Source organism: Podarcis vaucheri (genome assembly GCF_965113315.1).
Source record: "Podarcis vaucheri genome assembly, chromosome: 2".
Lineage (NCBI taxonomy): Eukaryota > Metazoa > Chordata > Lepidosauria > Squamata > Lacertidae > Podarcis > Podarcis vaucheri.
The window spans coordinates 111,008,368-111,035,623 of record NC_138760.1 but is presented as its reverse complement, the minus strand read 5'-3'; the positions used below and the strand labels follow the sequence as shown (position 1 = coordinate 111,035,623).

At 47.6% G+C, this 27,256-nt stretch overlaps 1 protein-coding gene across 10 annotated transcripts in view; it reads left to right on the top strand.

The window, feature by feature from the left end:
- The window catches only part of USP19 (ubiquitin specific peptidase 19), a 41,066-nt gene continuing 13,810 nt past the window's right edge, over positions 1-27,256 (top strand). The window contains exons 1-17 of one of the 10 annotated variants that reach the window (XM_082209234.1): positions 1-114; positions 5,048-5,324; positions 11,105-11,161; positions 12,589-12,717; positions 14,565-14,698; positions 15,736-16,110; positions 18,108-18,360; positions 19,319-19,475; positions 19,612-19,683; positions 20,444-20,559; positions 21,003-21,211; positions 22,575-22,773; positions 22,869-23,002; positions 24,168-24,326; positions 24,461-24,571; positions 24,942-25,052; positions 25,464-25,565. In XM_082209234.1, coding sequence (XP_082065360.1) covers positions 5,183-5,324; positions 11,105-11,161; positions 12,589-12,717; positions 14,565-14,698; positions 15,736-16,110; positions 18,108-18,360; positions 19,319-19,475; positions 19,612-19,683; positions 20,444-20,559; positions 21,003-21,211; positions 22,575-22,773; positions 22,869-23,002; positions 24,168-24,326; positions 24,461-24,571; positions 24,942-25,052; positions 25,464-25,565 — 2,460 coding nt within the window. In that variant the 5' untranslated portion in view covers positions 1-114; positions 5,048-5,182. Of the gene's footprint in view, positions 115-334; positions 360-669; positions 880-1,200; positions 1,360-5,047; positions 5,325-11,104; positions 11,162-12,588; positions 12,718-14,564; positions 14,699-15,735; positions 16,111-18,107; positions 18,361-19,318; positions 19,476-19,611; positions 19,684-20,443; positions 20,578-20,996; positions 21,212-22,574; positions 22,774-22,868; positions 23,003-24,167; positions 24,327-24,460; positions 24,572-24,941; positions 25,053-25,463; positions 25,566-27,256 lie in introns of those variants that run through there. The other 9 variants (XM_082209233.1, XM_082209232.1, XM_082209227.1 and 6 more) reach the window with 9 other exon arrangements.

Below are 27,256 nucleotides of genomic sequence, written 5' to 3'. Positions count from 1 at the left end.
CTCTCCCCACGCGTCCCTCCCTCCCTCCCTCTTCACCCGAGCAGCCTCGTCGTGCCCCGCGCGCCGCCTCCTCCGCCTCGTCACGTGGCCCCGAGCGACGCCGGCTTTCCGGAAGTACGTCACGTAGAGCTCGGGCCTGGCTCCTCCTGAGTTCTCCCCTTTCCCAACCCCCACCCCCACGCAGCTCGGAACTTCGGCTCGAAACAAAAACAAACCGCGGGGGTGGGGGAGAGTCGCTGCCGCGGCCCTTCGTGTGTGCGCGCGCGCGTGCTGCGGGCGGGGTGGGGGAGGGGTGCCGGCGAGTGACTGTTGGGGCGGAGGAGGCGAAGCCGCGGCGGCGGCGGCAGCGGCGGGCGAAGGTGCGCAAGGGCGGGGCCCGTCAGCGGGAGGGTGCGCGGCGGCGGCGGGGGGGAGGCGGAGTGGTGAGCCCTGAGGGAGGGGGAGGTCCCTTTGTCGAGGTGCGGAGGGGGGGAGTCACTGAGGAGGGAGGGGGTGTATTTGTGTGCGTGTGTGTAAGGGGGGTTTATAAGTGTGTTGAGGGACTGGGTCGTGTCGCGTCTCTTGGTCGCGGGGAGAGCTCCCCCCCCCCACCTTGGCCTCCCTCAGGTGTGACCCTTTTCGGCTGGGGGCGGGTGGGATCCAGGAGCTGTCACTGTGCAGAAGGGCCCGCTTTTGCCCCTCATGGTCTTTCCCCTACAGCAAGGACCGAAGAAGTGGCTGCAAAAAGGGCCCGTGGTCTTGGGCCTGGCTGCAGCCTTGTTTCCGTGCGTTGCATGCTGTTGCAGGTGCGCTGTGTGTGTGTGTAACCTCAGAGGCTGAGGAGCTTGTGGCAGCCCCTGTTTCCTGTCGTGTAGGAAGCTGTCAGGTGCCCAAAAGCAGGTGGGCGGAGGCACCTGGGTTAGGCAGGGTCCCCAAGTGCGCAAGTTGCACCCCCACCCACCCAGGAGACTTTTCCAGACACGTGGGAATAAGGGGTGTATTGTATTGTGGGGCTGGAGGATATGGCTTTCTAGGCCATGGGCCGACTGTGAAAGAAGCTGCGGGGGTGGGGGGGAGAGTGTTGCGCGCTACAAAACCCAAGGAGTTGCCTTTGCTCTTCTTTCCAAATAAAGGCTCCTAGAAGCAGGCGGTGGAGATTATTGCGGCATGTGGTTCGTGCCAACTGGCGAGAAGTAAGGAGAGGTCCGAAAGTGTGGGAAAGAAAGTGGCTTGGTTAGGTCAGTGCAGTGAAAATAGCGTAGCTGCTTTGTTGCTGGTGTCATGAGATGAACAGCTCTCACAGCCAACCAGATGCCCAGAGGCAATGTTATAGCAACCAACTGTGGCACAACAACTTAGATGAGACCTCAACCTCAGCTGGTGAGCTTAGGGGCTCAAAAAAGATAGTTATTTTAGGAGCACATTAGCCCTTTCAGGGGTTTTTTTTTGGGGGGGGTACCATCATAAATACAAGGTTTATTGGTGCCAAAGTTAACCATGTAGTAGCAATTAATAGGTGTTTAATGTATTTTCTGGGTGCTTAAAACACTTTACATCTACTAGATTGTGAGCCTGAGAGCAGGAGCCGTCTTCTCATTGATATTTGTAAAGTACTCTGAGAGCCTTTTTAGCTGAAGACTAGAATAAAAATACAACAAAACTGTAAAGCGATCTAGTCTTCTGTGTCAGACCAACATGGCTACCTACTTGAATCTAGCCTTCTATGGGTCAACATGGGCCTTGAGAAATCCTTTCTTCCGTGGGCTATAAAAATGTTTTATCTGCCACTGATCTGAGCAAAATTGCAAACAAACATGAGAAATTTGAACCAAAATGCAGATGAATTTTCATGAAGATTTTTAAAAATAAATTTGCAATTGTATATGGTAATGTGGATAAGTGAATTTAAGGTTGGAAACATTAGGAATGGAAAGAATACAAAATCAACATATATGGCTATCCTTGTTTTTAGGCAGCATGGGATACATTTATGAAGGCTCTAAATTTTGTTCTACTGCTTTGGGGATGGCTCAGTTAAGCCGGCTTGTTCTCCTGCAGTTCCTTCTTTGCTGCTTTCCAAATTTGTTTCTGGTTTGTGTGTGCATGTGAATAGTGCTGTTTGTTCCTAATAAAATTTGCTTTTGAAAGACTCAGTAGCTGAGCTTTGTTCACAGTCTAGGCACTGTGGTCTGGATCTATGGGGCAGTCCTGCTTTGTGGCAGGCTTAACTGCAAAAGATTTTCATATTATGTAAACATGATTTTATGTGGAGAGGGAAATGGGTGTGGAAGAGGTTTTTTGAAGATGGGAGTTTATTGGTTATGTTCTAGTGTATTCCAGAAGCTGGACGTTTCTGAGAAGGAAGAATTATTCACTGGAACTTGCCACCACAAGATGTAGTGATGGCTGACAATTTGGACTTTTAACAGTGGTCTGCCAGGAATCTCAGCAATTTTTAAATAGTCTCTTTGGGTGGGCAAAGAGTTTGGGAACCACTGGTCTAAAGGCTATGTTCTCTGCGGGGTGGAAACCAGGATCTAGCTGCACTGACTTTGTAACAACTGGATCCCATGGGTATAGCTTCTACAGGTTAGAATGTACTGTGCCTGCTGATGACTGGCTCTCCCAGTAGAAGAGATAAATCCTGGATGAAACTCCAGGCCTTCTTCCCCCTCCACCCATTTCAAAGCAGTTGCTGTTCCTTACACTCAGAACAGATCAGCATTCACATTTAAGAGCCAGATGCTAGTTCTTGGTTCCTTTTGTAGTGATGCAGCCCTGTGCAGTGTGTTTTCAGCAAGTGCCCTTTGTTGCTCAGACTTGGAGAGCTTTTCACACTTCTATTTTTCTTCATCATAGCTATTGCCTTAGAGGCTATTATTTTATCTCAGGCTTACACCTGAGTCATGGACTCCTGGCTGGGAGTGGTTTGGGTGTCTTTAAGCTTAATGGGAAGGGAGCTCTGGCTCATGGAGTGTTCCGTCTTGTTCATACTTGGCTATTGGTAGGATTTAATTGGGCTTAGAGTTGATAGTTTAGAATTCTTAGTGAGGAAGAGCGCTTTGAAATTCTCAAGCATTTCTGAAAGGCTATGAGCCTATATTTTTATATAAAGTTTATATAAGGTTAATCATGGGCAGTAGTATACTGTCTGGCAGAAAACACATGGAAAGGCAAACTCTTTTGTAGATCAGTTGTAGATCAATCAGACCCATCCATGGAGGAGGAGTGCCACCAGAGGACCACTTTGCCCAGGGCCCCCTAAATCTGGAGGTGTCCATATGTTCCTACCCATCTCTAAGGTCTGCCACTTGGGACTGTCACTGTTACTGCGTACCTCAGTCCTGACAGCTATGTTTCCTAGTAATACTTCACATTCAGAGTGTAATCCAATTTGCTGAGGCCCGTGAATGGTGGGGAGTACTAAGCTCACCAGGAGCAACAAAATATAGCACGATTATACTGGTGACGGAAGAGCAAAGTAGTGGCTCGGTGAGCTCATTGGAGATCCAGGGGACCTGGTGTTGCGTATAAAGGCTGCCACTTGTGGACTATTTGTTGTCCCTTTGTGCTCCAGGGTATTTGAAGTAATTGCCTGGATGCATCTTCAAAAATGTTGTTTCCTGGGTGGGAATTTGTGTGCTTCTTGCAAGGAAAGTCCTGTCTGGTCTGTATCATATTTGATGCTCAGGTCATGCTTCTCTTGAGGTACATACATAATCTGGCCTTTGTGCAGGCAGTTATCCTTGAAATTTATCTTCTTGAACCTAGGTGGTATTTCCAAGTAAGAGTTCCTAGGCTTCACTTTCACTGTACTGTGCCCAGGAGGCAATAAGTGGGGAAGACAATGTTAAGGCTCTTTGACAGGTGATGAATCTGAAAAAGTAAAGCATTCAATTTTGGCTTTCTTCTGACAGCCTAAGCCAGGGGTAGGCAAACTAAGGCCTGGGTGCCAGATCCGGCCCAATGGCCTTCTAAATCCGACCCACGGACGGTCCGGGAATCGGCTTGTTTTTACATGAGTAGAATGTGTCTTTTTATTTAAATTGCATCTCTGGGTTATTTGTGAGGCATAGGAATTTGTTCAATTTTTTTTTTCTTCAAAATATAGTCCGGCCCCCCACAAGGTCTGAGGGACAGTGGACCAGCCCCCTGCTGAAAAAGTTTGCTGACCCCTGGCCTAAGCTTTTCCTGTTTGTTCATGGCAGGTGGTGGAGAGTGAAACTGGTATTTGACAGCTTAGGTCTCTGAGCTGGCTAACCTGATAGTGGCACACAGGCTAGCAGGGAAAGGGAATTGGCCTGTAGCTGCATGGAGTGCAGTGGGGAGCCTGTATTGCTCACCCTGGCTGGCAGTAACAAGCAGGGGTGTCTCTGATTACCTCTTCAGAGAGCTGCTTTTACTGTATTGCTGTAACGATGTGATGAATATTTAAGTTGTAACTGGCCTCTTAGATGCAAGGCACTCAAATGGACAAGCAAATGGAGGGGTGTTGGTAGATTTTGGAAAGCCCCAGGAACTCCATAACTTAAAGGAAATTTTACTGGCTTTTGCGTCCACTCAGAGAATCATAATAGTTTCTGAAGCAGCAACAACCCGCATGGAAATCAACAGTCTTGTGCTCAGCTGTTTCTATTGCACCCAATAATGGAAAGGGATCAGATAACAGCACTCTGGATTTGACAGACTACTGAGCCACCCATTTGTTCTGGTAGAACTAGATCCTCACCAGGATGACTTTTTGTCTTACAGAAATATTGCCTGTACATTTTGACTGTGGTCATGCAATGTAAAATAAAATCCTCATCTCAAAATGCGTGTAGATAAGATCGTGCCTTGAATGGCACTTCCTTGAATGGGCAGTGCTTCCCATTCCGATCAGTAGTACTGTATTCATTTTTCAAAGCAAAGACATTTGTGCTGGCTTTCCCTGTCTTACGTGTGTGTGTGTGTGTGTGTGTGTGTATACACATATACACAGCACTTCAGTAAGGCTTCTGACAGCACAGGTATTTGCCGTTCCTCTGCTACCACCCTTACCCATTGTGTTCCTCCATGTGCCCCCCAGGCATTTGTTCCTTGCCAGAGAGATTGACCACAAAGAATCGCCAAGATAGCTGGCTCGGGAAGAAAACGTCGCACCCCTGACCCAGACTCTGTCACCGACCCTGGCGGGCCGTTTGTCTCATCCAAACGGCTGAAAATGTCCAACAGTGCCAGCATCCCTGGCCAGAGAAGAGCAGCACGGGGCGTGGAAGATGCAACCAGTAAGAAGAAGCAGAAGGACCGAGCCAATCAGGAGAATAAGGAAGGCGAGAGACCAGTTGGCAGTGACTCAAAGAAAGGTATGGTTTTGTGCTATTGGTACCTATTACTCTACGTTTAAATCCAGTATAAATACTATGTTTGTATAAGTATGCTGGATCAATTGAAAGGTTGAAAACTATGTGCATAAGGCTGATTACTGTAGAGCAAATGCAGGGAGTACCTTAAGTTAAGGCTCAAAAGGACTCAGGGCTGGAAAAATACTTGTAAAGTTCCTCTATATCACTGTTACATACTTTTTGTTCAGTGCAGAAAGTATGCAAAACTTTCCAGAAAGTGCTACACAGAACCTGGCTGTGACACTGTCTCTGCGCAAAATGTTTACAGTCAAATTATGCTCGCAAGACCATAACTTTACTCTCCATCAGTTAATCAGGAGTAATTGCCGTCTGCCATTTGCCAAACTCACACCCACACCATACATTTAAAGCACATGGCTTTCCTCAAATAATCATGGGAACTATTATTTATTAAGGGTAGTGGATGGTATACAAATTTAATGAAGTTAGCAGTAGTTGTAGTTGTTATAGCTCTGTACAGGGTAAGTACAGTTCCCAGGATTCCTTGGGGGAAGAATGTGCTTTAAAGGTGTGTTGTGGATGCCATGGCCATGGTTGTAATAAATTTGAATCCCCACTCTACCTACAACTCACATTGAGGGAATTAAGTCACCCTTCAACCACTCGTAACAAGCATAATTTTAAGAGTTGCTTAAAGAAGTGAGAAGGGCAAAGTGTTCCATGTTGTGTGATTTTTGAATATACAGCCCAAGTACGATAGGCTGCACTAAATGTGGAAGCAGAGCAAACGGATGGCATGGAGGTGTGGTGTATGCGTGTTGATATTGTCCAAGATAGACCTTCCTGAAGAGGTGAGAATGGAAGAGAGCTCTAAAAGGTGGGCTCAGTGGGTTTGGCAAATGCAGAAGGGGAAATTGCTCCAGGAATAGAAAGGATCACAGCACAAGACACACGGGTGTAAATCAGGAGTAGGCAAACTGTTTGCTTCCAACTGCTACATTTGGGGCAATCCAGTCAGATGGGTGGGGTACAGACAAACAAATAATAATAGTAATTCATTGGGGATGGGCAGTGGATGAGGGGGCATACACTTTCACATGCACACACACAAATGCACACAGAGCGCCAAAGGAGGCAAGCAAGGGGATCACAGTGATGCCATTGTGGTTCTCCCATTCCTTGTGTCTAGGAAAAGCTCTTTGGCTTTTACCAACAGCAATCAGCTGCTGGGGATGGGAGAGGGACAGGCATGTTGTGGGCAGTGATTCCGTTGAGGCCACTCCTTACACCCCAGCTGACAGGGGCTGACAATCTGTTTAGTGGACTGAAGGGAGCACAGCTGCAAAGAGGGAGAAGGCACACCTAGAGAGCCATCCCAGTGCACCTTTCTCTAGAGAGCCAGTGTGGTGTAGTGGTTAAGAGCGATAGACTCGTAATCTGGGGAACCGGGTTCGATTCCCCGCTCCTCCACATGCAGCTGCTGGGTGACCTTGGGCTAGTCACACTTCTCTGAAGTCTCTCAGCCCCACTCACTTCAGAGTGTTTGTTGTGGGGGAGGAAGGGAAAGGAGAATGTTAGCTGCTTTGAGACTCCTTAGGGTAGTGATAAAGCGAGATATCAAATCCAAACTCTTCTTCTTTCTCTTGCAAATCATGCTCTGTGCAGCCTGCCAAATTTGATTGGTGTGCTGAAATGAGTGTGAATCCAGCTTGTAAGGCGTCGAAGCAACTTGCAAGTTGCTCACAGCAATGTGAGGTGGATTTTTTTTTTTTTTAAAGCAGAAATTGTCCATTGCTTGTTTTTTCTATGGGAAAGTATCCATTTCATAAGTTCATTACCAACAATGTATGGGTGCCAGTTTCAAAGGCAATATTAGCCAAGCTTGACAATTCTTAAATTGTACTTTTATTTTTTGGGGGACATTATCCCTAGCAAACTGCAAGTCAGCATATCATGCTCAGTTGTTCGGGTTGCTAGACTGTGTTGTGAGTCAACCGTTTTCAGTATCTTTGTTTTTTCTTAAATTTAAACAACATAAGGGAAGTGTGCCTGCTAATGACTTTATTTTTTAAAGAAATATTCCAGTTTAAAAATCTGTTTTCTACACAGTATACATGTAAAGCATGTTCAGTGCTTCAATTTCCACTTCCAGTTAATTTAGGTTGAATACTTTTTCATTGGGACAAAAAATGGATACATTTTGTTTACTACATACAAATAAACATGCTAGATTGAATCACTCTCTAGGGGATCAAAATAATTTCTGATGCAAAATCACCTTATGCAAATCTGAGGTTTCCAGTTCAAAATTTTATGGGAAATCCACATCTCTAGTTGCCCACTTGTGGTGTCAGTAGATGAAGGGAGCAAAGATTAAAGATGATGCGTAAAAGATGCATATGTCTGGGAGACGAAGGAGAAGAAACGATGAAGAGCCTTGTGCTATGGTCAGCTGCTATAAATTAAGCTAGAAAGGGGCAGGGAGCCAATGCAGAGAGAGAAAGTCAAGCTCTTAACAGTGTTGCTCAAGGCAGTTTCTTTTGAAGGATAATATGACTCAGGCTTTGCCATGCGCTGTTCCAAAACCAGCTGCCTGCTTCTGTGCCCTGAGCTCAATGCAAAGTTGCAGCCTTAAGGGCTGTTTTTCTTGCTTAACGCTCTCTTGCATACCCAAATGTTTTGCAAATTGTGGAAGTCTTGGACACTGGCAGCTTGCAAAACGAGTACACACCTTTCCGTTCACTATCTCCTCCACTCTCTCCAAATATTTATAAGAGAAAGGACTCTCTCTCCCCCCCCCCCGCTCCATCTTTGTTCCTATCCTTGTGATCATGGACAGGTGTACCATGTACACCAGGGATCAGCAAACTTTTTCAGCAGGGGGCCGCTCCACTGTCCGTCAGACCTTGTGGGTGGCTGGACTATGTTTGGGGCGGGGGGAATGAACGAATTCCTATGCCCCACAAATAACCCAGAAATGCATTTAAAATAAAAAAGACACATTCTACTCATTTAAAAACACGCTGATTCCCAGACTGTCTGCAGGTCGGATTTAGAACATGATTGGGCTGAATCCGGCCCCGGGGCCTTAGTTTGCCTACCCATGATGTACACAATTTCAGTAAATTTAGTTAGGGAATAATCATCATCGGATGTACAACAGTTACATTTCAAGTAATACTGCTGGTGATACTTGGAGGTGCTGTTTTTGAGGAGGCTCTCCCTTAAAGGAGAGGCAGCTTGCCACTGATTGTGTCTGACATTATTCTCTTATCTCTCATGGTGCAACATGCAGCGCACCAACTTACTACTGCTGCTAATTATTGTCCTTCTGTGGTGGAAAGAACAGGTCTTGAGGCTAACAGTTGCCTTTCTTTGGTCTAGATAAAAGGTACCTTACAGCACCTCTGTTCTAATAATAAGTTCAGTTAGGGGACGAGCAGATTAGAACTCATAGCAATGATTCATCAACTCCTCTTGCTGTAAATCTTCTTACTGGGTTATTACGGCAATTGGATGTTCAGCCAGCTTAGGCTGGTTTAGTGACTTCCATCTTAGATTATTAGTTCGGTTTGCATCACTGTTTATATGTAGCTCTCTGTTCCATAAAGAAACAAACTAAAGTGTTCATTTTTCATGATACGCAATTAAAAATTAAGTCTTTAGAATATAGATAATAGTACCAATGCTGGTTTTAGATGACTATGAAAAATATATTTGGTGCAATGAAACCCTTCATTGAGCCAACTTGTGTTGAAGCGTGCAGAGCAGACTCTTAAGAGCCAGTGTGGTGTAGTGGTTAAGAGCGGTAGACTTGTAATCTGGAGAACCGGGTTCGCATCTCCGCTCCTCCACATGCAGCTGCTGGGTGACCTTGGGCTAGTCACACTTCTCTGAAGTCTCTCAGCCCCACTCACCTCACAGAGTGTTTGTTGTGGGGGAGGAAGGGACAGGAGAATGTTTGCCGCTTTGAGACTCCTTAGGGTAGTGATAAAGCGGGATATCAAATCCAAACTCTTCTTCTGCTTCTTCTTAATTTACACAGATTTTTTCACAAGGTAGAATATACAATTGCAAATTACCAAACGGAAGAATTGAGGAGCTTGAAAGCTGGCACATTTATTTCACCAGCAGTGGCTTTTTGCAGCGATATTTGCCCCTTATTCCCACTCTAACCTCCACCTGCAAATTAGTTCTGTAGAAAGTGACATAGATTAGAAAGCTTCCTATGATAAAACTTGCAAGGGTTTGTCTTTAGTGGCTGAGTTCAGACTTTTATGGCCTCCAAATACCTTTCCTCTCTGCACAGAATCCTACCACACCTAATTCAGTCAATCAAGGCTGAACTTAAGGTGGAAGGCACAATGGCCAACTTGCTGTGAAGAAAGGCCTAAGAATTGCCTGTCTCTTTAAATATGGCAATATATCAAGCACGTTCATCTATCTTCCCCACTTACTTAGCAACCTCCCTCTCATGTTTCAAGCCTTCTCCAGCTATGCAGATTTGGTTGTCAGCCAGGAGTAAATAGGGAACCTTTCCCTGTTTTCGCCACTTCCACTTTCCTGGATTGCTGAAATTGCCAGGAAATTTCCACCCACAGAGGCATGTCCCAAGTGTCTAAACTCTGCCTCTGTAGATATGTGCCCCTTGTCACAGGCTCATTCTTTGACAAAAGGATCCACCTCCAGTCAACCTCTCCCCTGGTTCTATAGGGTTAAAAATGAGGGCTATTCCCCGTGTATTTATCATTTGCCGAATGTCATGGGCGTGTTGCACTTCACATTCACCTTCCAAAATTCCACATAACTTGAAGCACTAAATTCTGCAAGGTCAATGTCCTTGGAATAAAACCATTAGGCCAATGGAATCTAGGCCAACAACATTGTTTAGTCTTGAAAAAAGTCTCCACAGTGAGTCAGGCCGAGACCATAATAAGGCATTTTTTAAATTTGCAAACTATTAAAATAGTATATAAGGAAAGGGACTTGTGGGGAAGGAACGGGGGCCTTTATGAAGTTTCTGGTGGGAGAGTGGGTGCACCCAATTCGTGGAGTTCCAAAGGGGGTGGTCTGTTGTTGGTTGTTGTTTTTTGGTAGAAAATGCATTTACTTCTTTAAGCTTATAACTGCAGTTTTGAAGCCCAGAATATCCTTTTGAAAGTGAATGCTGGGATTCTCAATAATCTAATGCAGCAATTGCTGGTGAGGGAAGCCTTGCTATTTGTCTGTAGGGAGCTGGGGTGGGGAACCTCTGATCCACAGAACTAATTGGGCCTGCCAAACCTCCCCATTTGGTCTGCAGGTCCACTTCAGTTAACCCACACCCACCTGTGCTACATCTGATTTCATACAGCACAGCATACGTCAGGTGTGGGGAAGATGAAGACCTGACCTGAGCCAAAGGGGAGGGTTTCAGGGGATGCCACCCTGGCAAATCCCTGTGCAAATGTTAAACAGACCTCTTTCCTGCATGCATTGACAAAGAGGCAACATGGCACCTGTTGCTGCAGGCCAGGCAACCACAACAATTGACAATTTAGTAAGCCTTATTTGGCTTGTTACCTTCCTCTGCGTGTTGCTGCCGTTGCCTTCCTCTTGGTTGTGTGCAAGTTCCTTATCCAGGCAGCAGGACTGTGGTAATTAAAAAACAAGAAGTAAACTTTAACCTGTGGAGGACCTATTCCAAAGTGAGGAGCAGCAGAGAGGTACATTGTGCAGATGCAGTGAGCATCTGCTCATGGCAAAGCAACACACCTCTTCTATGTTTCTTTGATCACTAGAGCCTTTCCCTGGCCTGGCGCTGGTAGAGCCCAACTGGCAGAGGGAATCGGAGGAGGGTAAGTCGCAGGGGTGCATGACTTCAGGGTGCGAAAAGTACTGAGCCACCTTATTTATCCTTGATGCGCCTGTCTGCACTGTGTGGCTGCCCCACTCCTTTTCAGGCCTGAGGGTTGCTTCTTTAACAAGCGATCTTAACAAAGCTGTGTCAGTCTAACAGCCTAACAAGCTGCCAAGGTAGCGTGACAAAAGTAGAGGGAACTTGACTGCCGTAAAGAACAAAAGGAGGGAACGACCTTGACGCTGGCCCATTTGAGGCATGAGAAGCAGATGGTAAGATCAGCCCTTCGCCAGCAGAGGGCATGGCAGTTATGTCACAGGAGAGCAACAGCTGCCTCAAGCATGTCTGTGTCTTTCTGTTCCCATGGAAGTGGTGTGTGTTCAGCCCCATTCCTCTCCGCTTTTGAGTGGGGAGTGCAGGAGAGCTCAAAAATTGCCAGACAGGGTCATGCCAGTGAACCTGCCAGCTCAGCACCCTGTCATCCTGAGAACCACCATGGACATTCGCAAGGGAAGAGGGCACCTGCATCTCACAACATGCCCCAAGTGAGGATTCTTGGAAGAGAACTCTCCTCCAAGGAAGGTGTTGCTCCTCAAGACACCCAGAACCGGCATGGATAATCCGGCCTAAGGGGAGGGAGTCTGGTCCTTAGTTCAAGGCCTGTGTGTGAAAGCCCATCCCTGCTGAGACAGCTTTATTGAAACTCATTTATAAGCCACCTCTTCCTATGTGAACCACCCTGTGAACTTTTTGTTTGGTATAAATAATAACTGACAGCTGCCATAGGGTAGGTTGCAGCCAGGGCAGATTACAAATGGGGCATCCATCTCATTAATTTCCAGCATCTCATACTCACGTATGTGAAATATATATAGCATTTTAGAGCGTTCAAAGTGATTCACATACATGTTTTCCATAACTGTGTCCTGCACAGTGTTAGCCAGTATTGCTTTTCCTGTGCTACAGACCTGAGGTTGAGAGATAATGGCTTACCTAGGACCACCTGGTCACTTCATGGCTGAGGTGAACTGTGAACAGCTTAATGGACTCACAGCTTATGCTTAAGTTACTGTATTCCACCAGCTCCTAATACAATGATGTAACACACTGTTTTTCAATACTGAGAATGTACCTTTGGGTGCGATGGCTTGTTGCCCCTGTTGAATATCCTCCACATTTTCATGTGACCTGTTTAAGAAGAGTTTTGGTAGCTGTCTTCCTACCATCCTGCGTGGCAACGATTTCTGTGTTGGTTATGATGCCCTAGGAGTGCTGCAAACTTACACTCTGTTACTAACTCTGCTTCAAGTCCTGGACACACTCATTCATGAGCTAACAGGTCACTCTGGCACTTTGCACTTCTGGATCAGCAAGTGAGAGACTGACATCCTGTGTTTACCCTCCACCCACCCTTTTGTTTCCTAGACCTGCTGCTGGACTGGAAGCAGAATGCTCATGAAGTTATTGTCAAGCTGAACTTGGGCGGCGGAGTCCTGAAGGCAGAGGAAGTAGATACATCTTTCACAGACACCAGTTGTGTTGTCAAGTTACCTGGTGTGTGATGCAGACATTCTTTCTTTTTCCTGTAGCTCTTAGTTGGCTGGGCATCTCTTTCTCTCTTTCTGTTTGCTCCTTTTCTTTTGCTCTTGGTGAACAGTAGTAGCAGTTTCCCTCTTTAAAGCAAAACTCCAAACTGGGAGGGGAAGAACCAATGAACAAGAATAGCAGCCTACTTGTCCTTAGTCTATACATGCAGGGACTTGAGGCTTCAACCCTACCAGGAGTCAGAAGACCATAGCCTCTGTTTATGGGTAAAGAGTGACTGAAAATTGGGCATTTGAGGAATCTTGAGGTTAACAAGCAAGCAATCTGCCAAGAGAACCATTTGACCACCTCCAGGAAGGGACATTGGGTCCTTCTCTTGGGGGACATTATCTGGTTCACAGCTCGATGGTGAGTGAGGGTAACTGGTGCCTAGAATAATGTATCCTTCCTGCAGGGTAGTTCATGATGAAATGACTGAGGAAGGAGCCCTGCATGTGGCTAGAAGGACTGCTTCTTTGCAGGGTGGGGTCAATGGGAACAGTTTAGGGATTTTTTTGTTTTTGTTTTGTAATGCTTTGGGCTTCATTTAGCATCTGCTTCAGCCCTGAATGCCACAGTCTTTAAAACCCCTAGCCCCCAAGATTAAGGGCTTCTTAGTGGAATAACTGTTCATGATAGCAAATTAAGGGGAATGAGTCTTCTTCCCACAGAGGCCCAAGAAGTGGCAGATGAAGATTCAACAGGAAACTTACATTGTTCTGATTGTGCAGTGGAGAGCAAAACGTGGCATTTATTGTTGGATCCAGCAGTTTGTATAGGATCTTGAGAGGCTTATGTTTTCATTTTTAAAAATCTTATGTCCCAGAGCTGCAGAAAAAGGCCTGAGAACATGTTAAGTTTTTTTTGTTGTGTGTGTTTTGTAAATGCTCAAGACACAGCAAGCAGTAAAAGTCTGGGTCAAGAGATGCCAGCTCTCAGGGAATAGATTTCACTTGGCATAGTTATTTGCTATTCTCTATGGCTCTCAGCTCGCTTCTTCAGGCTTGACCGTGAGTCCCAGCCCTTCTTTTTCCATCCCTTTCAAAAAAAAAAAAAAAAGTACAACGTAAGTCTTTTAAAAAAATGTTACTGTGTGAAACATTATTCACCCCAATGCAAAATGTTGTAGAACTCTAAATATTTTAAAAAAACAAAAACAAGAAACCCTTTTCTCATGAGACTAGCACATCACTATCCTGGTTAGGTCAGCACAGGTGTGCTTCTGTTTTCATCCAGCGGTGGCTTGGCAAAAACATTGTGAACATACAAAGTTGCCTTACACTACATGAGACCATCTAGCACCAAGCATAGGCAAACTCCAGCCCTCCAGGTGTTTTGGGACTACAACTCCCATCATCCCTAGCTAACCCCAGTGGTCAGGGATGATGGGAATTGTAGCCCCAAAACAGCTAGAGGGCCGAGTTTGCCTATGCCTGATCTAGCCCAATACTATCTTGCGATGACTAGCAGTGGCTTCCCAAGGTTTTGGACAGAGGCTATTCCTGATCTCTTGAGGGGCATTCACTAGAGCAGTGTTCCCCAGCCTTGGGCCTCCAGCTGTTTTTGGACTACAACTCCCATCATCCCTCGCTAGCAAGACCAGTGGTCAAGGATGATGGGAATTGTAGTCCAAAAACAGCTGGAGGCCCAAGGTTGGGGAACACTGCACTAGAGAAGTCAGAGGTTGCACCTGGGACCTTCTGCCTTCAATGCACTATTCACTGTTGCCTCTCTGTTGTCTTATTGGCGGGGGGAGTGGGGAGTGAAATGCAGCCGAAAGACTGTTGTATGTGCCGTATCTCCACCCCCACCCTTAGATGGCCGTGAGTGGAGCTGCCAGTTATTTGCGGAGATTGAGAGCTCCTGCAGCAAAGTCCAGTACAAGAAGGGCAATATCCTGCAGCTGGTGCTACAAAAGAAGATCCCGTTGCACACTTGGGCTTCACTTTTGGTAAGATTCCGCCTTATTCTGAACGTGCAGGTGGGGTTTTGTTCCGTAGCTCAGCCTTTTCTGAAACCAGCAAGGTTAGGTAGAATGAGAGCCGAACTGTCCTTTCATAGAATCTTAGAGTTGGGAGGGACCCCTGAGGGTTGGCTCAGCAGGGATACACTGCAGGGAGCCACAACAGCTGCTGTAACTCTGGGCAAACAGTCCCCTGTAGGTAGAAGTGGAACCAATACAGTCCCCTGTAGGTAGAAGTGGAACCACTGCAACACAGTGCCTCCAGCTCCTGACCCTTGGAGTCAGTCCTAAAGAATACCATGGTCGAAAGAGACCAAGCGGTAAAGAAAAATTAACAGAGTTGCACCTGCCCCCTCAGCACTTTTCTAACAACCAGGGTGACTAATGCTGTTTCAGTCCCAATCCCAGGCCTGAAACCAGATCACAATGGCTCTAGGTAACCCATTTCTCCCAAGCATGCCTGCAGTTAAATCTCCCCACCCCTTTTGAGCAACTGGCCCCCAAAGGGAATATTTTCAACTGGGCAATAGCTGTTCAATACTTAAGGAACTGGAGAGCTCCTCTTAAAGTGGCAGTGGTATACCTCCTCCTCAAGGGCAATGGACGCATCCATGCATTCCTCCCTGGCTAGCTTTTATAAGCCATTACAGGGTAGGTGGGAGAGAATAGCATATCACTCAAACCCTTACAAGCACCCTGCCCCCATCATTGGGCTGCAATAATTGAAATTGATCTGATACAATTGGACCAGGCAACGCTCAGGACACCACCTCAGGATTTGCTCTGTGGTGTCCTGTTCCGTTCAAATCTGAGTGATGTTATCCTCAGATCGCCTTTTCAAAAATGTCACAGCAGGCTTCCAATAAGTCAAACAACTACAAGCCCCCCATTAATGGAATTGATCCAGCATGCAAAAAGCAGATCAAGTGTATGTCTGGCTGCATCCATTAAGCTCAGTCTGAAAGGAGCCTGTTCCTCTCCCTAACTCAATATAGTAATTTTTAGCCTTTAAATTTTTTTCCCAGAAACGCTGCAAGGATGGCTCAAGGGAGCAGACGAAGAGGCCTGCATGTAAGGAGAATGGCAAGGAAAAATCCCCTTCTGTGGTGGAGGTGCCTGAGGAGCCCCAGCCTGACAGCACAGCGGAGCCATCCAGGGGCAAACGGGAGCCCTCCAACCCAAAGCGAGGCTCTGGGAGGAACGAGGCTGCAGGAGGCAAGAGCCCAGCCAGTCCGGGACTGCCAGCTGGCCCTAGTGCCAAAAGGGCAGTGGGTGTCAAAACTAGCCTGTCTGAGGAGGAAGGAAACAGCTGCAGCTTGGGGAGCACAGGACTCAGTGGGAAAGCCGGCAACCTAAGAAATGACAAGGGAGCCCAAGGCGATGCCCCTCCAGACCTAAAGGTGAGAAGCGGGGAGAGAGGGGTGTGCATGGCTCAAGGCTGGGAGCTGCTGCTTTTTTGTCGTTGAGCCCTGTGGCAAAGGGAACAGGCTGCACCCTTCCTCCCATCAAATGACTGTCAGTCAAAGAAAGGGCAGACTTGGCTCTGTGGTCTGTCCCTGTGGAGAGGAGACTCTGGGATGCTTATCAGAAATGCAGGTGTGCCATCCTTGCTTCCACTTGCAGACACATTCCTGGAATTCTTCTTCGATTATTGCCAAAGGCCTTGTTCTGAAATTCACTGCATGGTCTAAACAATAGATGCAGGTACACATGCCTGGAGTTCAGAACATAGAACTCCCAAGATACAAGGCTGGGCACACGCTAAGGCGTTTTGCCAACATGTCATACGTCCCCTTGGCTCTTCCTTTGTGGGCACTGTTTGTGTGGCCAATGCCGTGTCCCTGGAAAACAGGTCAGCGCGGCCTGCTTAACGGTCCGACCTAGGTTCAGACACGCCCCCTGGAGTAGGGAAACACTAGCTGAAGGCAGAGTGGAGGCCGAATCAGATGGGCCATCCAATGGCATCGGGGTGGTGCTTCTTCCCAGCAAACCACTTGGCCCCTCTCCCCACTCCAGCGTCAGGCTCCAAACCCTCTTCCCATTCTTCCTCCTCCTCAGACCAGTCCTGCCAAGATGTCTCCATGGAGTTCGTGGCACTTGGCCCCTGTTTTGTGGCTTGCTATCCTCCTTACTTTTGAGAACAGGGATTTCACTTGAGCCTTCCAAGTTTTAACAGCTTTCCCACCCAAGAGGCTCACTTGTCCTGTTGCTGAAGGGGCTTGAAATGACCAAGTTTGCCTGTAGGTAAACTGAGCTGGTGCTTTCTCTTTCTCACCCTTTCTGATTGCTACAATTAACTAGATTAAGATGCAGTATTCCCTTGCTGTAGTGCAAGAGCTGTGGTGCAGCAATGGTTACGAGTACTGAACTTTATCCTATTGTGCAGAAAGCTGTTTCCAGGTGTTTAATGAAGCAAAAGGGCAGAAAATGAATAAATGCATTCATTCCTAGCATCATATTATTATTGCTATTACTATTATTACCGTATTGGTCCGAATATAAGCTGCACTTTTTTTCCAAATTCCGATCCAAAAAAGTTGAAAGTGCAGTTTATATTTGTGACCTTATGATATTGCTGCTGAAACAGCTGCCCAGGTGGGCCATCGGGAGTGTGTGACAACGGCATGCCGCCCGCCCACGACTCCCAAGCCGTCAAAACGAGGGGGGAAGGCTGCTGGCAAAGGGGCACGATTCTCCCCCCCCCCCCGGAAGCAGCCTGGGAGTGTGGGGCAACGGCATGCAGCCTGCCCGCCACTCCAAAGCCTCCCCCGGCGCCGGTTTGGTGAGGTAGTGCCGGGAGGCAATAGTGTCGGAAGCAGGCGTGCAGTGTGCTCAGAACGGGGCGCCGCCTGTCCCTTGTTCAGGGCGGTAGAGCCAGGAGGCAGGCCACACCCACAAATAAGCCTTGAATTTTAAAGGTGCGGCTTATTTGTGGGTGTGTCTTATATTCGGGCCAATACAGTACTATTTTATACCCCTGACGGGATTCAAATGAGAGTTAAGTTATGGCTGTGCCCCAGGAAGGGCAGTCTTCACTAAAGGCAGTGTCCATTTCCTTGAATTTGTTTAGTTCTTCTATGCTACTTGCCTTATCGCTGCTTTTGGTGATATTAAGAGTCTCCCAGTTCTACTATATCTCGTGTTCCTTAGCATGTTGCAAAGGTGTCCTTGGCACCTCCCTTAAGCATTGCAGTCCACCCCTCAGGTGCCTGTTGCACACTGGTGATATTCACCCATAGAGGCTCCATGGACGACAGCTGCAATCTTTGTTCTTTTCTATTAGTCATATGTCACATAATTTTATAGGAGAAGGTCTCTGTGGCATGCCTCGGGTTACATGTTTTGCAGTGGCTATCGCTGCATCTGATTGTGCCTTCTCTTCTCCCTACATTGCCAGGCTGACAACTTGGAGAGGGTGTCGGTGCCTGTGGAAATGCAGCTGCCTACAGTCTCTGCAGACTCGCTGCCCTGCCAGCTTCGGCCCTGCCCAGAGAAGAGGGCTCCACAGCCAGCCAGTTCCTCTGAGACTCCACAGGGGCCAGAAGTTGCTTCTGCCTTCAGCGAAGGCCTCTCCTCCTCTTCGCCATCCAGGGACACTGAGAAAAGAGGCTGGTCTGAGGACAGCGATGCCCTTGAGGCTGTTGCTAATGGTGAGGGAGGGGACGGGGTTCCTGCATGCTCACCCATTTAAGAAATAGTTTGAATTGGTCTGTGAAGTAGCAGCGGGACCTACCTTCTGTAGAGTGGCTGGGGAAACCTAGCCAGATGGGCAGAGTATAAATAATAAAATTGTTGTTGTTATTATTAGGCAAGAACTGCTTGTCAACAAGGGTTATGTTTATATATAAGTATATAATATATATATTATATACATGTAATTTTTATTGATTCCCCCCCCCCCCATAACAAATATGCAATTTCAGTAGCATTCGACAAGGGCTATGTTTTGAGCTGTTCACAAGAAGCACCACATCAGAATTGGGTGGAGAATTCAGCATCCTGAAAAGCTCTGTATTTATTTTTAAAACAAGGTGTTAGCCTAGGCTTGAAATTGTTCAGGCAGCAAGAAAGACCATGGCTGGGAATGCCTCTGCCTGAGATTTACTGTTGGTCACAGTGGACAGTACCAGCCTAGATGGACTTGTAATCCAGCTTGGTATATGATCTGTCCACCGGGCATCGTGTAGCCAATCTCAGAAATTGATAGAGGAGTGGAACAGTGTAATTGTTCGCAATGGCAAGGGAGATGTGGGTCTTGTGCTCTGCATAGCTCTTTGCTGCTCTTTGTGATTGGCAGAAGCCTAAACAATTTATGCAAATTTGCATAAGGTATATAAGTCATGTAATTTAATTTTTGGATGTTGAATTTTAACGTTTCAAGTGCACGCTGCCTCCGGTGCCTTCTGCAGACTAATGTCTGGTTGATCTATTTCCAACTCCTCCTACCTGACCCCAAGAGACAAACCCTATTTGAGAATTTAGGTCACATGCTGGGCTCTCCACCTCCTCGGTCACATTTCTCTGGCTTGCTGTTGCTGAGGATGGTGCAGAGGCGCTATTCAGAGCACCTCTATTACTGTCATTGCCTTTGCTTTCCCCCCCTCCCAGAACCAGAACCCACAGTGAATCTGACGTTCGTGAAGAACGACTCGTATGAGAAAGGGAACGATTCTATGGTGGTGCACGTTTATGTGAAGGAGATTCACAAGGAGATGTCCAGGGTGCTCTTTCGGGAGCAGGACTTCACACTGTTGTTCCAGACGAGGTATGGCGACTCCTGGTTCAGAGGCCAAGTGCTTTTCCTTCCCAGAGCTGGACTTTGCCAGTAAGCTGGGATTGACAGCGGGGAAGGGGTGGCTCTTGTCTGTCTCTTTTGCCTGAGCTTCTTTCTCTCTTTGCAGTGATGTCAACTTCCTGCGACTGCATCCAGATTGTGGCTCTCATACAGTATTCAGGTGGCAAGTGAAACTCAGGTATAAGACTTTCCTTCTCTGCACTAATGGCATAGACAGTGTTTCTGTTGCTCCTCCCCACCTGCACATCCAGCACCAATCTGACACAGCTCTTCTCCCTTCTGAATTAAGATCTATGAATTAGTACATTAGTAATTAATGTATATTACTTTACATTGGGGCCCCAGGCCTGGGACACTGGACAGAAGAGCTGCTCAGGTATCTCTTCCCTTCATAGTGATGATATTGTAGATTTTTTTAAAATGAGGTTCTTTGTCGCCGGTTGCTATGGCTTTGTTTTGCTAATACACACCAGCAATCAGACATAACACAGCCTAGCTGTCCCTGCATCATAATCTAAATAAGCCGCCTACCCACTTTTTTGTTCTGTGGCACAAGAAGCAACCTTTGTATTGATCACACACTGCCGGACAGCCCAGTCTAAAGTGTGTGAACTTGTGCAAGCTGGATTTCTACTTCCTGTTTTTACTTCTGCGCTGGAGAAGTGGGTACACTCTCCCGTCCCCTCTTTCCTTACTGTGCAACGTGGACACAACAGTGCCAGTAGCCTGAGCCCAATTTGCCAGAAATTGTAATAAGGTGGGCAACCTTTAGCGTGGGGTCCCTTTTGGAGAAGGTTTCCCCCCTCCTCCCACCTTCCTATGTAATGGGATTAGTAAAGTACTTTGGGAGTTATGCTGTTCTGTGATGCCCAGACATCCTTAGGTTAGGTCTATGCCTCCTGTTTTCTGATCACTGGTTGGGTTGCCTTGTTTTGCAGGAACCTCATAGAGCCAGACCAGTGTACGTACAACTTCACCCCCGCCCGCATCGACATCTGCTTGAAGAAGCGGCACAGCCAGCGCTGGGGGGGCCTCGAGGCTCCTGCCGCACGAGGTCTGCACCTTGACTTTTGTGAGCTCGCCTTGTTGGGATTCTTGAGGTTTGGCAAGGATGCTGGGGCTTCGGCGTCAGATATTCTTCTTAGTATTACTATTTGTGAACTGCCTTGTGATTGTTAACCACCCTCTATGATCCTCTGATGAAGGGAGTTATAGAAGTGGTATGAAATGACTGCTGTTGTTGGCTGGGGATGTTGAGACCAGCAATAACTTGGGGAGAGGATCAGCTCTAGATGGAGGGTGTGAAAGAGGATGGGTGCTCTGATGTCTGCTTGGAATCCAGAACAGGTTCCCCACCCTTTTTAAGCAAGGAAGGGCAGCCGGGCTCACTGCACAGCAACCGTCCTGGCGCTGGCGCAGTGAAGAGCACGCCGCTCACCTCTCAGTGCACATGTGCTGCTAACCACAAGCCCACTTTTCCCCCTTTTTAAGGTGCAGTGGGTGGTGCGAAGGTTGCCATGCCAACAGGCCCTACTCCCCTGGATAAAAGCCAACCTGGAAGTAACCAGCACCCGCTGTCCACTAAGGAGGAGGCACGAGTGGGAGAGAAGGAGAAGCCGCGAGCAGAGGAGGGCAGCCTGGATGGCGTAGCCGCTCGGACGGTGACGGAGCATGTGCCAGTGAAGCAGGAACCGCTCGTCCCCTCGGTGAGAACTCCTGGCCTGCGCTGGGAGTTTCGAACCCCAGTCTCTAGGGCTCAGGCAGACACGCTATCAGGGGAGGTGGTGGGCTGAAGGCAGGAGCTACTTGGATTACAATGTGTTTGAACCTTGCGCAGATTATTACAATGACCAATGAGTTAGGAGTGAGCAGCTGCAACAAAATGTTGCTTGTGGGCGGAACAATGTGTTCCTGCTGTTTGGATGGAAATAGCTCTATGGCTGTTTTTTCTATTTGGTGCCTAAAGGTGGAGATCTGGCTGGCTGTTAGCCAGCTGAATCTGCACCTTCCAAACCTTCTCCTTTCCAGCATAAGGGGAGCCATTCAGGGAAGGACTGTTTCCTGCACTGCCTCTGAACCAGGGGGAGTGCATGGAAATTTCCCGACCTTGCATCAAGTTGACTTGTCACCAGCAAAGGACGCTCTACTATTACTATCACTACTACTACTACTACTACTACTACTACTACTACACCACACACCCCTCTATCTATCTATCTATCTATCTATCTATCTACCTACCTACCTACCTCTTCCCCTTCCTAGCCAGGAGGGATATGGGAAAAGTCAAATTTCTGAAGATGGAGGCAGGGAGGCAGTGCTGGAACTAAGGCTGTTAATAACTTCTTTGGACATGTGAATGCACATGTGAGCAGTCATGGGGGGGGGGAACAGGGGTGGAAGGAACGTTGCCATCAAGTTAAAAGCACTTTCTGCGCTTCTGCAACTCTCAGGTTCCCCTAAATGTCAGGGTGTCTTCATGCTTTGTATGGTAGTTGATGTTTTGGATACATAAGGATCGGCATTCAGAGAATGCATTTGCTTTTAGCATATGGGAATTGCACTGGGTGACATTAGTTAAAGGAAAATCAAAAGTAATGCAGAATATGCACTTAAGAATTGCTGGGCTGGGTCCAGCATTTTATCTCAGCAGTTGTGTTCTGACAGTGGGCAGGTAAAGTCCATTGGGGAAGTTTCTACAGAAAAACAACAGAGGGCGGTACCTCCAGCAGCAGGTAATTGGGGGTATACAACTGATAAGGCTGAACCCTCCACATATGGGTGTGATTCTTGCTGTCCATGCCAGTGAACAAAGAGCATATATGTGATTATCTAATTAGGGTGGATTAGCCATTTTGGGGAAATTGCTCTGTGTAATGAATAATAAATGATTTTTTAAAAAGTTAAATGTGAGCAAGGCCTGGGTTTCTGTGCCGGAGATAGGAAGGGGAAAGTGGGGTGGTGACCATAGAAATCCAGCATGCAAAGCCCTGAAACTCTGGGCAAGACAGAGAGCCTGGCAACCAATGGAAGCTGCCTCCTTGACTGTGTTAGCATCTTCCCCTCCAGCCCAAGCCAACATGCATGGTCCCACCCATGACTCACAGCCCCGTCAGCAGCGAAAGCGTGGAGGAAGAGGAGGAGGAGGAGGACAAGAAGGTGTGCCTGCCCGGTTTCACGGGGCTGGTGAACCTGGGCAACACCTGCTTCATGAACAGTGTTATCCAGTCTCTCTCCAACACCCGGGAGTTGCGGGACTTCTTTCATGGTAAGCTGTATCTCAGAGTGGGACCGGGCTGTGCGTACCATGGTTGGCCTTCACTTCCATCACCTTTTCTCTCTCTTTCACTTACACTCCTGTAGATCACTCCTTCGAGTCCGAAATCAACTACAATAATCCCCTGGGAACTGGGGGACGCCTGGCTATCGGCTTTGCAGTGCTGCTGAGGGCGCTTTGGAAAGGCACACACCACGCCTTCCAGCCCTCCAAGCTGAAGGTGAGGTATCCCTGTAGAAGCATATATAGGCTGAGAGGATGAGCTGCCCATGTGGGTAGCAGGAGGCCGTGTGTGTGTGTGTGTGTGTGTGTGTGTGTGTGTCGACACATGCCTATGTCGTTTTGCTGTGCAGAGGCAGGTTCCCAGTGCTTGCGACCAAGAAGCTGCTTAGGGTTGGGCTGTGCAGTTTGTAGCAAGCTTGATTCTCAGGAAGCTGCTGGGGGTCAATAGGGGGCAGGGAACAGCTTTAATCCCCTTCCAATAGTTTCCACTAGAGTGTCACTAGCATGTGTTTGACCAAACTGCGAAAGGCAGTGGAAGACAGGAGTGCCTGGCGTGCTCTGGTCCATGGGATCACGAAGAGTCGGACACGACTAAATGACTAAACAACAACAACAAGAGTGTCACTTGCTTTCTTCCATGTGTAGTTACTGTATGCTCCAAGCAAAGTGCTGTTCTGGGGAGCACTGTTGGCAGTGAAAGCAAAATTTATCTGCTTTCCCTGCTACAAGGTAGGCCAGCACTCCCCGGGGGGGGGATCCTTCATGGGTTGGAGTGTATAAAAACTACACACACACACCCTTGTGTGTTGGAATAAAGGCAATTTTATTACCTGGGAGCTTAATAATGATAAATTGTGCAAGCACAAGCCATTTTTGTGCCTTCTGGCTGGAAACTATTTTGGATCGCTGGATGCCACCAGCAACCATTTAGAGTCTCAAGCAGGAAGCCTCTGGGCTTTAGGAAACCTTAATCCGGACTGTGCACACTTCTGAAGCCACTTGTCCTGGTAGTTATTGTTTTTCCATCTAGCTCTTGAGCCCATTCACTTGCCCCTCTTTCCAGTTCCGAGAGGACAAGGGGAGCACCATTTGCTGAGAACTGCAAGTAGGGAGAGTGCCACCGTCCTCAGGTTTTGCTTGTGGGCTTCCCTTGGGCCACTGTGAGAAGATGGTATCCGATGCTAGTAGACCCATTGAAGTCACTAGACATGACTGACTGACCTAGGTTCATTAATTTTACTGGGTCTATTCTGAGCAGAGCTTAGCTGGATACGACCCAGGATGCTGGACTAGATGGCCATTTGCTCTGATCTGGCAGAAGGTTCATTCCAATCATGCTGTCCAGGCATCTGGCTGTTCATGACACTCCTTTCATCCTGCAGGCGATTGTGGCCAGCAAGGCCAGCCAGTTTACAGGCTATGCTCAACACGATGCCCAGGAGTTCATGGCTTTTCTGCTGGATGGGCTCCATGAGGACCTGAACCGCATTCACAGCAAGCCCTACACTGAAACGGTAGATTCAGATGGACGACCTGATGAGGCAAGTCTTTACATATATAATATATACAATGGCCCAATGGAAGTTGGGAGGCCTTGGCTAGGCTGAGCCGGAAGGACCTTTGCTCACCCCTGCTTTTGTTCCCTCACTGCTATTTACTTGTTTTTGACTGCTAGATTGTTGCTGAAGAGGCCTGGAAACGGCACAAGATGAGGAACGACTCCTTCATCGTGGACCTGTTCCAGGGCCAGTACAAGTCCAAGCTAGTGTGCCCTGTGTGTTCAAAGGTAGTGTGCCAACTCTTTGGGTTTCCTGGTTGCTTCGCAGCTCTGAGCACGCTGCGGGGCAACATGGCCTGCATCTAAAGTTGCTTTTCCTCCACTAGCTTGGCGGGAGGTGGTATTTACTCATTTTACAGTGATTATTCACTAGCTTGGACCATATCCTCCACTCCATGGTCCATGTGTCCTGCCATCAAGAACTTTGGTGATCTTTTGCTACTGACACCTTTACCAGGCTGCCTCCTTCCTTTGGTTGCTGCCCTCTGACCTTAGACTCGCCATTTTCTGTATCTCTGGGGTTTGCCAGTACCTCTGGGGTTTACTATGCATTATGTCCAGGGGGTGCTGATTGACTGCCAAATCCTATTGCTTGCAGGTGTCCATCACGTTTGATCCCTTCCTCTATTTGCCAGTCCCCCTACCCCAAAAGCAGAAGGTGCTGACAGTTTATTACTTTGCCAAGGAACCACACAAGAAACCTGTTAAGGTAAGAGCAGCAGCGTCCCAGCTGCCCAGGATGAATCTCTTGTATCTTGTGCTCTAAGCGGCTTCAGAATAGTGTCTATGTCACGATTGGCCTGGAGCTTTAAGAGATTTCTGAAACTCAGTGGGACATACCAGCAGAAATAACATCTGCTTTGAGAGGCAAAGCAATATGAAGCAGGTTCCACGTGCTTCAACTCAAAATATGTCTAAATTGCAATAGAGAGCATGTGAAAGTAGGCACACCACGGGTACAGCCTTGATTGGTTGGCTAATCCAGTGAGGTAAGCCTGGTGCAGTTCAGGAATTACATTGTCGAAGGAGTAAATGTTAATGAGACCAGGGAGTGGGAGGGAAGGCTGGCAAGGATACACCCCCTGATATACCCACCCAGGCACATGCTCTCTTCCAACAGTTCCTGGTGAGCATCAGCAAGGAGAATTCCACTGCCATGGAGGTGCTAGACTCTGTGTCCCATAGCGTGCGAGTGACTCCTGATAACCTGCGCCTGGCTGAGGTGAGGCATGGTCTTGTGTCTGAATGCTGCTGAAGTTGTGGTTCAAGGATTCTTAGCAGCAGTGAGGCTTGTTCACTGAATGGAAGCTTCTTGGCATTCAGATCACCTCTGCAGCTTTTTCTTTCTGTGGATGCCGTGTCCTTTTCACAACACAAGGCTTGGCTGATCTCCCCTGGTTGTGGCTGCCCAGGTACCAGAGAGCCATTATGTATACAGGAGGCCTAGTGACCTGGCAGCCAAGGTTTTTGGCAGAAAATTTCCAATCAATATGCAAAATTTGGCTCTGCTTCTTGCCTTTGCTCTCGTGTCTGGCCACTTCATTGGGATCCCTTACCTGCAACCTCCAGAATGTCATTTGAGTGCCATCAACACAGAGCACTACCTCTCACTAGGCTGTGCATGATGTATTGTGTGTGCGCACCCACACACACCTCAGTAGTTGTGGCATGCATTACACGGGGACTATACATGCACACATATTTCTTGCTTAAAAATAAAAAAGGCTGACCACAGAGCAACTGGTGCTGCACTCAAGACTTAATCTGTACTAGGCACCACCAGGAATAAACTCTGGAGTGTCTACCAAAGAAAAGACCTGGACCAAAACCCTGTTTGTTGGATGAAGCGGGGGGTGGGGCGGGGCGGGAATTGTCATGAGCATATGGAGACAATGATGGTCTATCCATGCCCCATTCCTCCCATATGCTTACAGTTAGGGAATTAGACTAAACTGGATCCTTGCAGCATATGTATCTACCGTTGCATGAACCTGAGTTGCAAATACCTCCCGCTACTTAGAAAAGTGCTGCAAATTCATCTCCTTTTTCCTCCTCCTCTTCCTCCTACCAGCAAGTTCTCAATTCTCCCTACTCCCCAAATCTAAGACTGCATTATTGTTCCAGGCTAAGCTAGGACTCTAAAGATTCAACCCAGAGAGTCCCGCCTATTCTGTTCACACGCAAAGAGATCTGGTTCCTCCCCCGCCACCTCCCTTTTTTGCAGCTCTATGTCTGTCTGTCTGTCTGTCTGTCTCCTCACCCCACTCCGTCCTCATCCTGACACAGTGCTGTTCTAATGACACTTTACTGCCACTAGCACAAACCTATATAGTAATAATGAACATTTTCCAGGTGGATCATTATGTAGCCAGAATAGCACCATGTGTAAGTGTAGAAACATGCGCATGGTATCAGCAGAGTTGGAGGAATTTTACTGAAATGGGGAGGGGAGGACTTTAGGGCATGCACTCAGAACTGCTCTGAGGATTTGGCATTCCCAGTGGGCATGGCAAGGCTGTTCAGCTGTTGGAAGGAAAAAGGAAACTGGAGGAAGATGAGAAAATTGAGTATCCTGCAGTGGGGCCTGATTGGCCAGCTGGAAATCCAGAACAGGTGCACCATTCACCACAACATTTTGTTGCAGCATTTGTTGCATACCCGGCTTGTTCAGTATTTGATTTATTTATTGGATCCTGGCCATTCTTATCGTTCCATCTTGGACAGTCCACGTGCCCCGGGAAGCTCAGAAGCAGAGCAAATTGCTTTTCCCCTGGTTAGCTCTCTGCCCCACACCCCAACCCAAGCACCTGGTGGTCAGGAGTACATTGTACCTGAACCTGAAGTTTGCCTTTTATGTGTGAAACTAGAGGGAGGAAATGGCATCTTTTGGGCTGGACTTCACCTCCCTTCTTT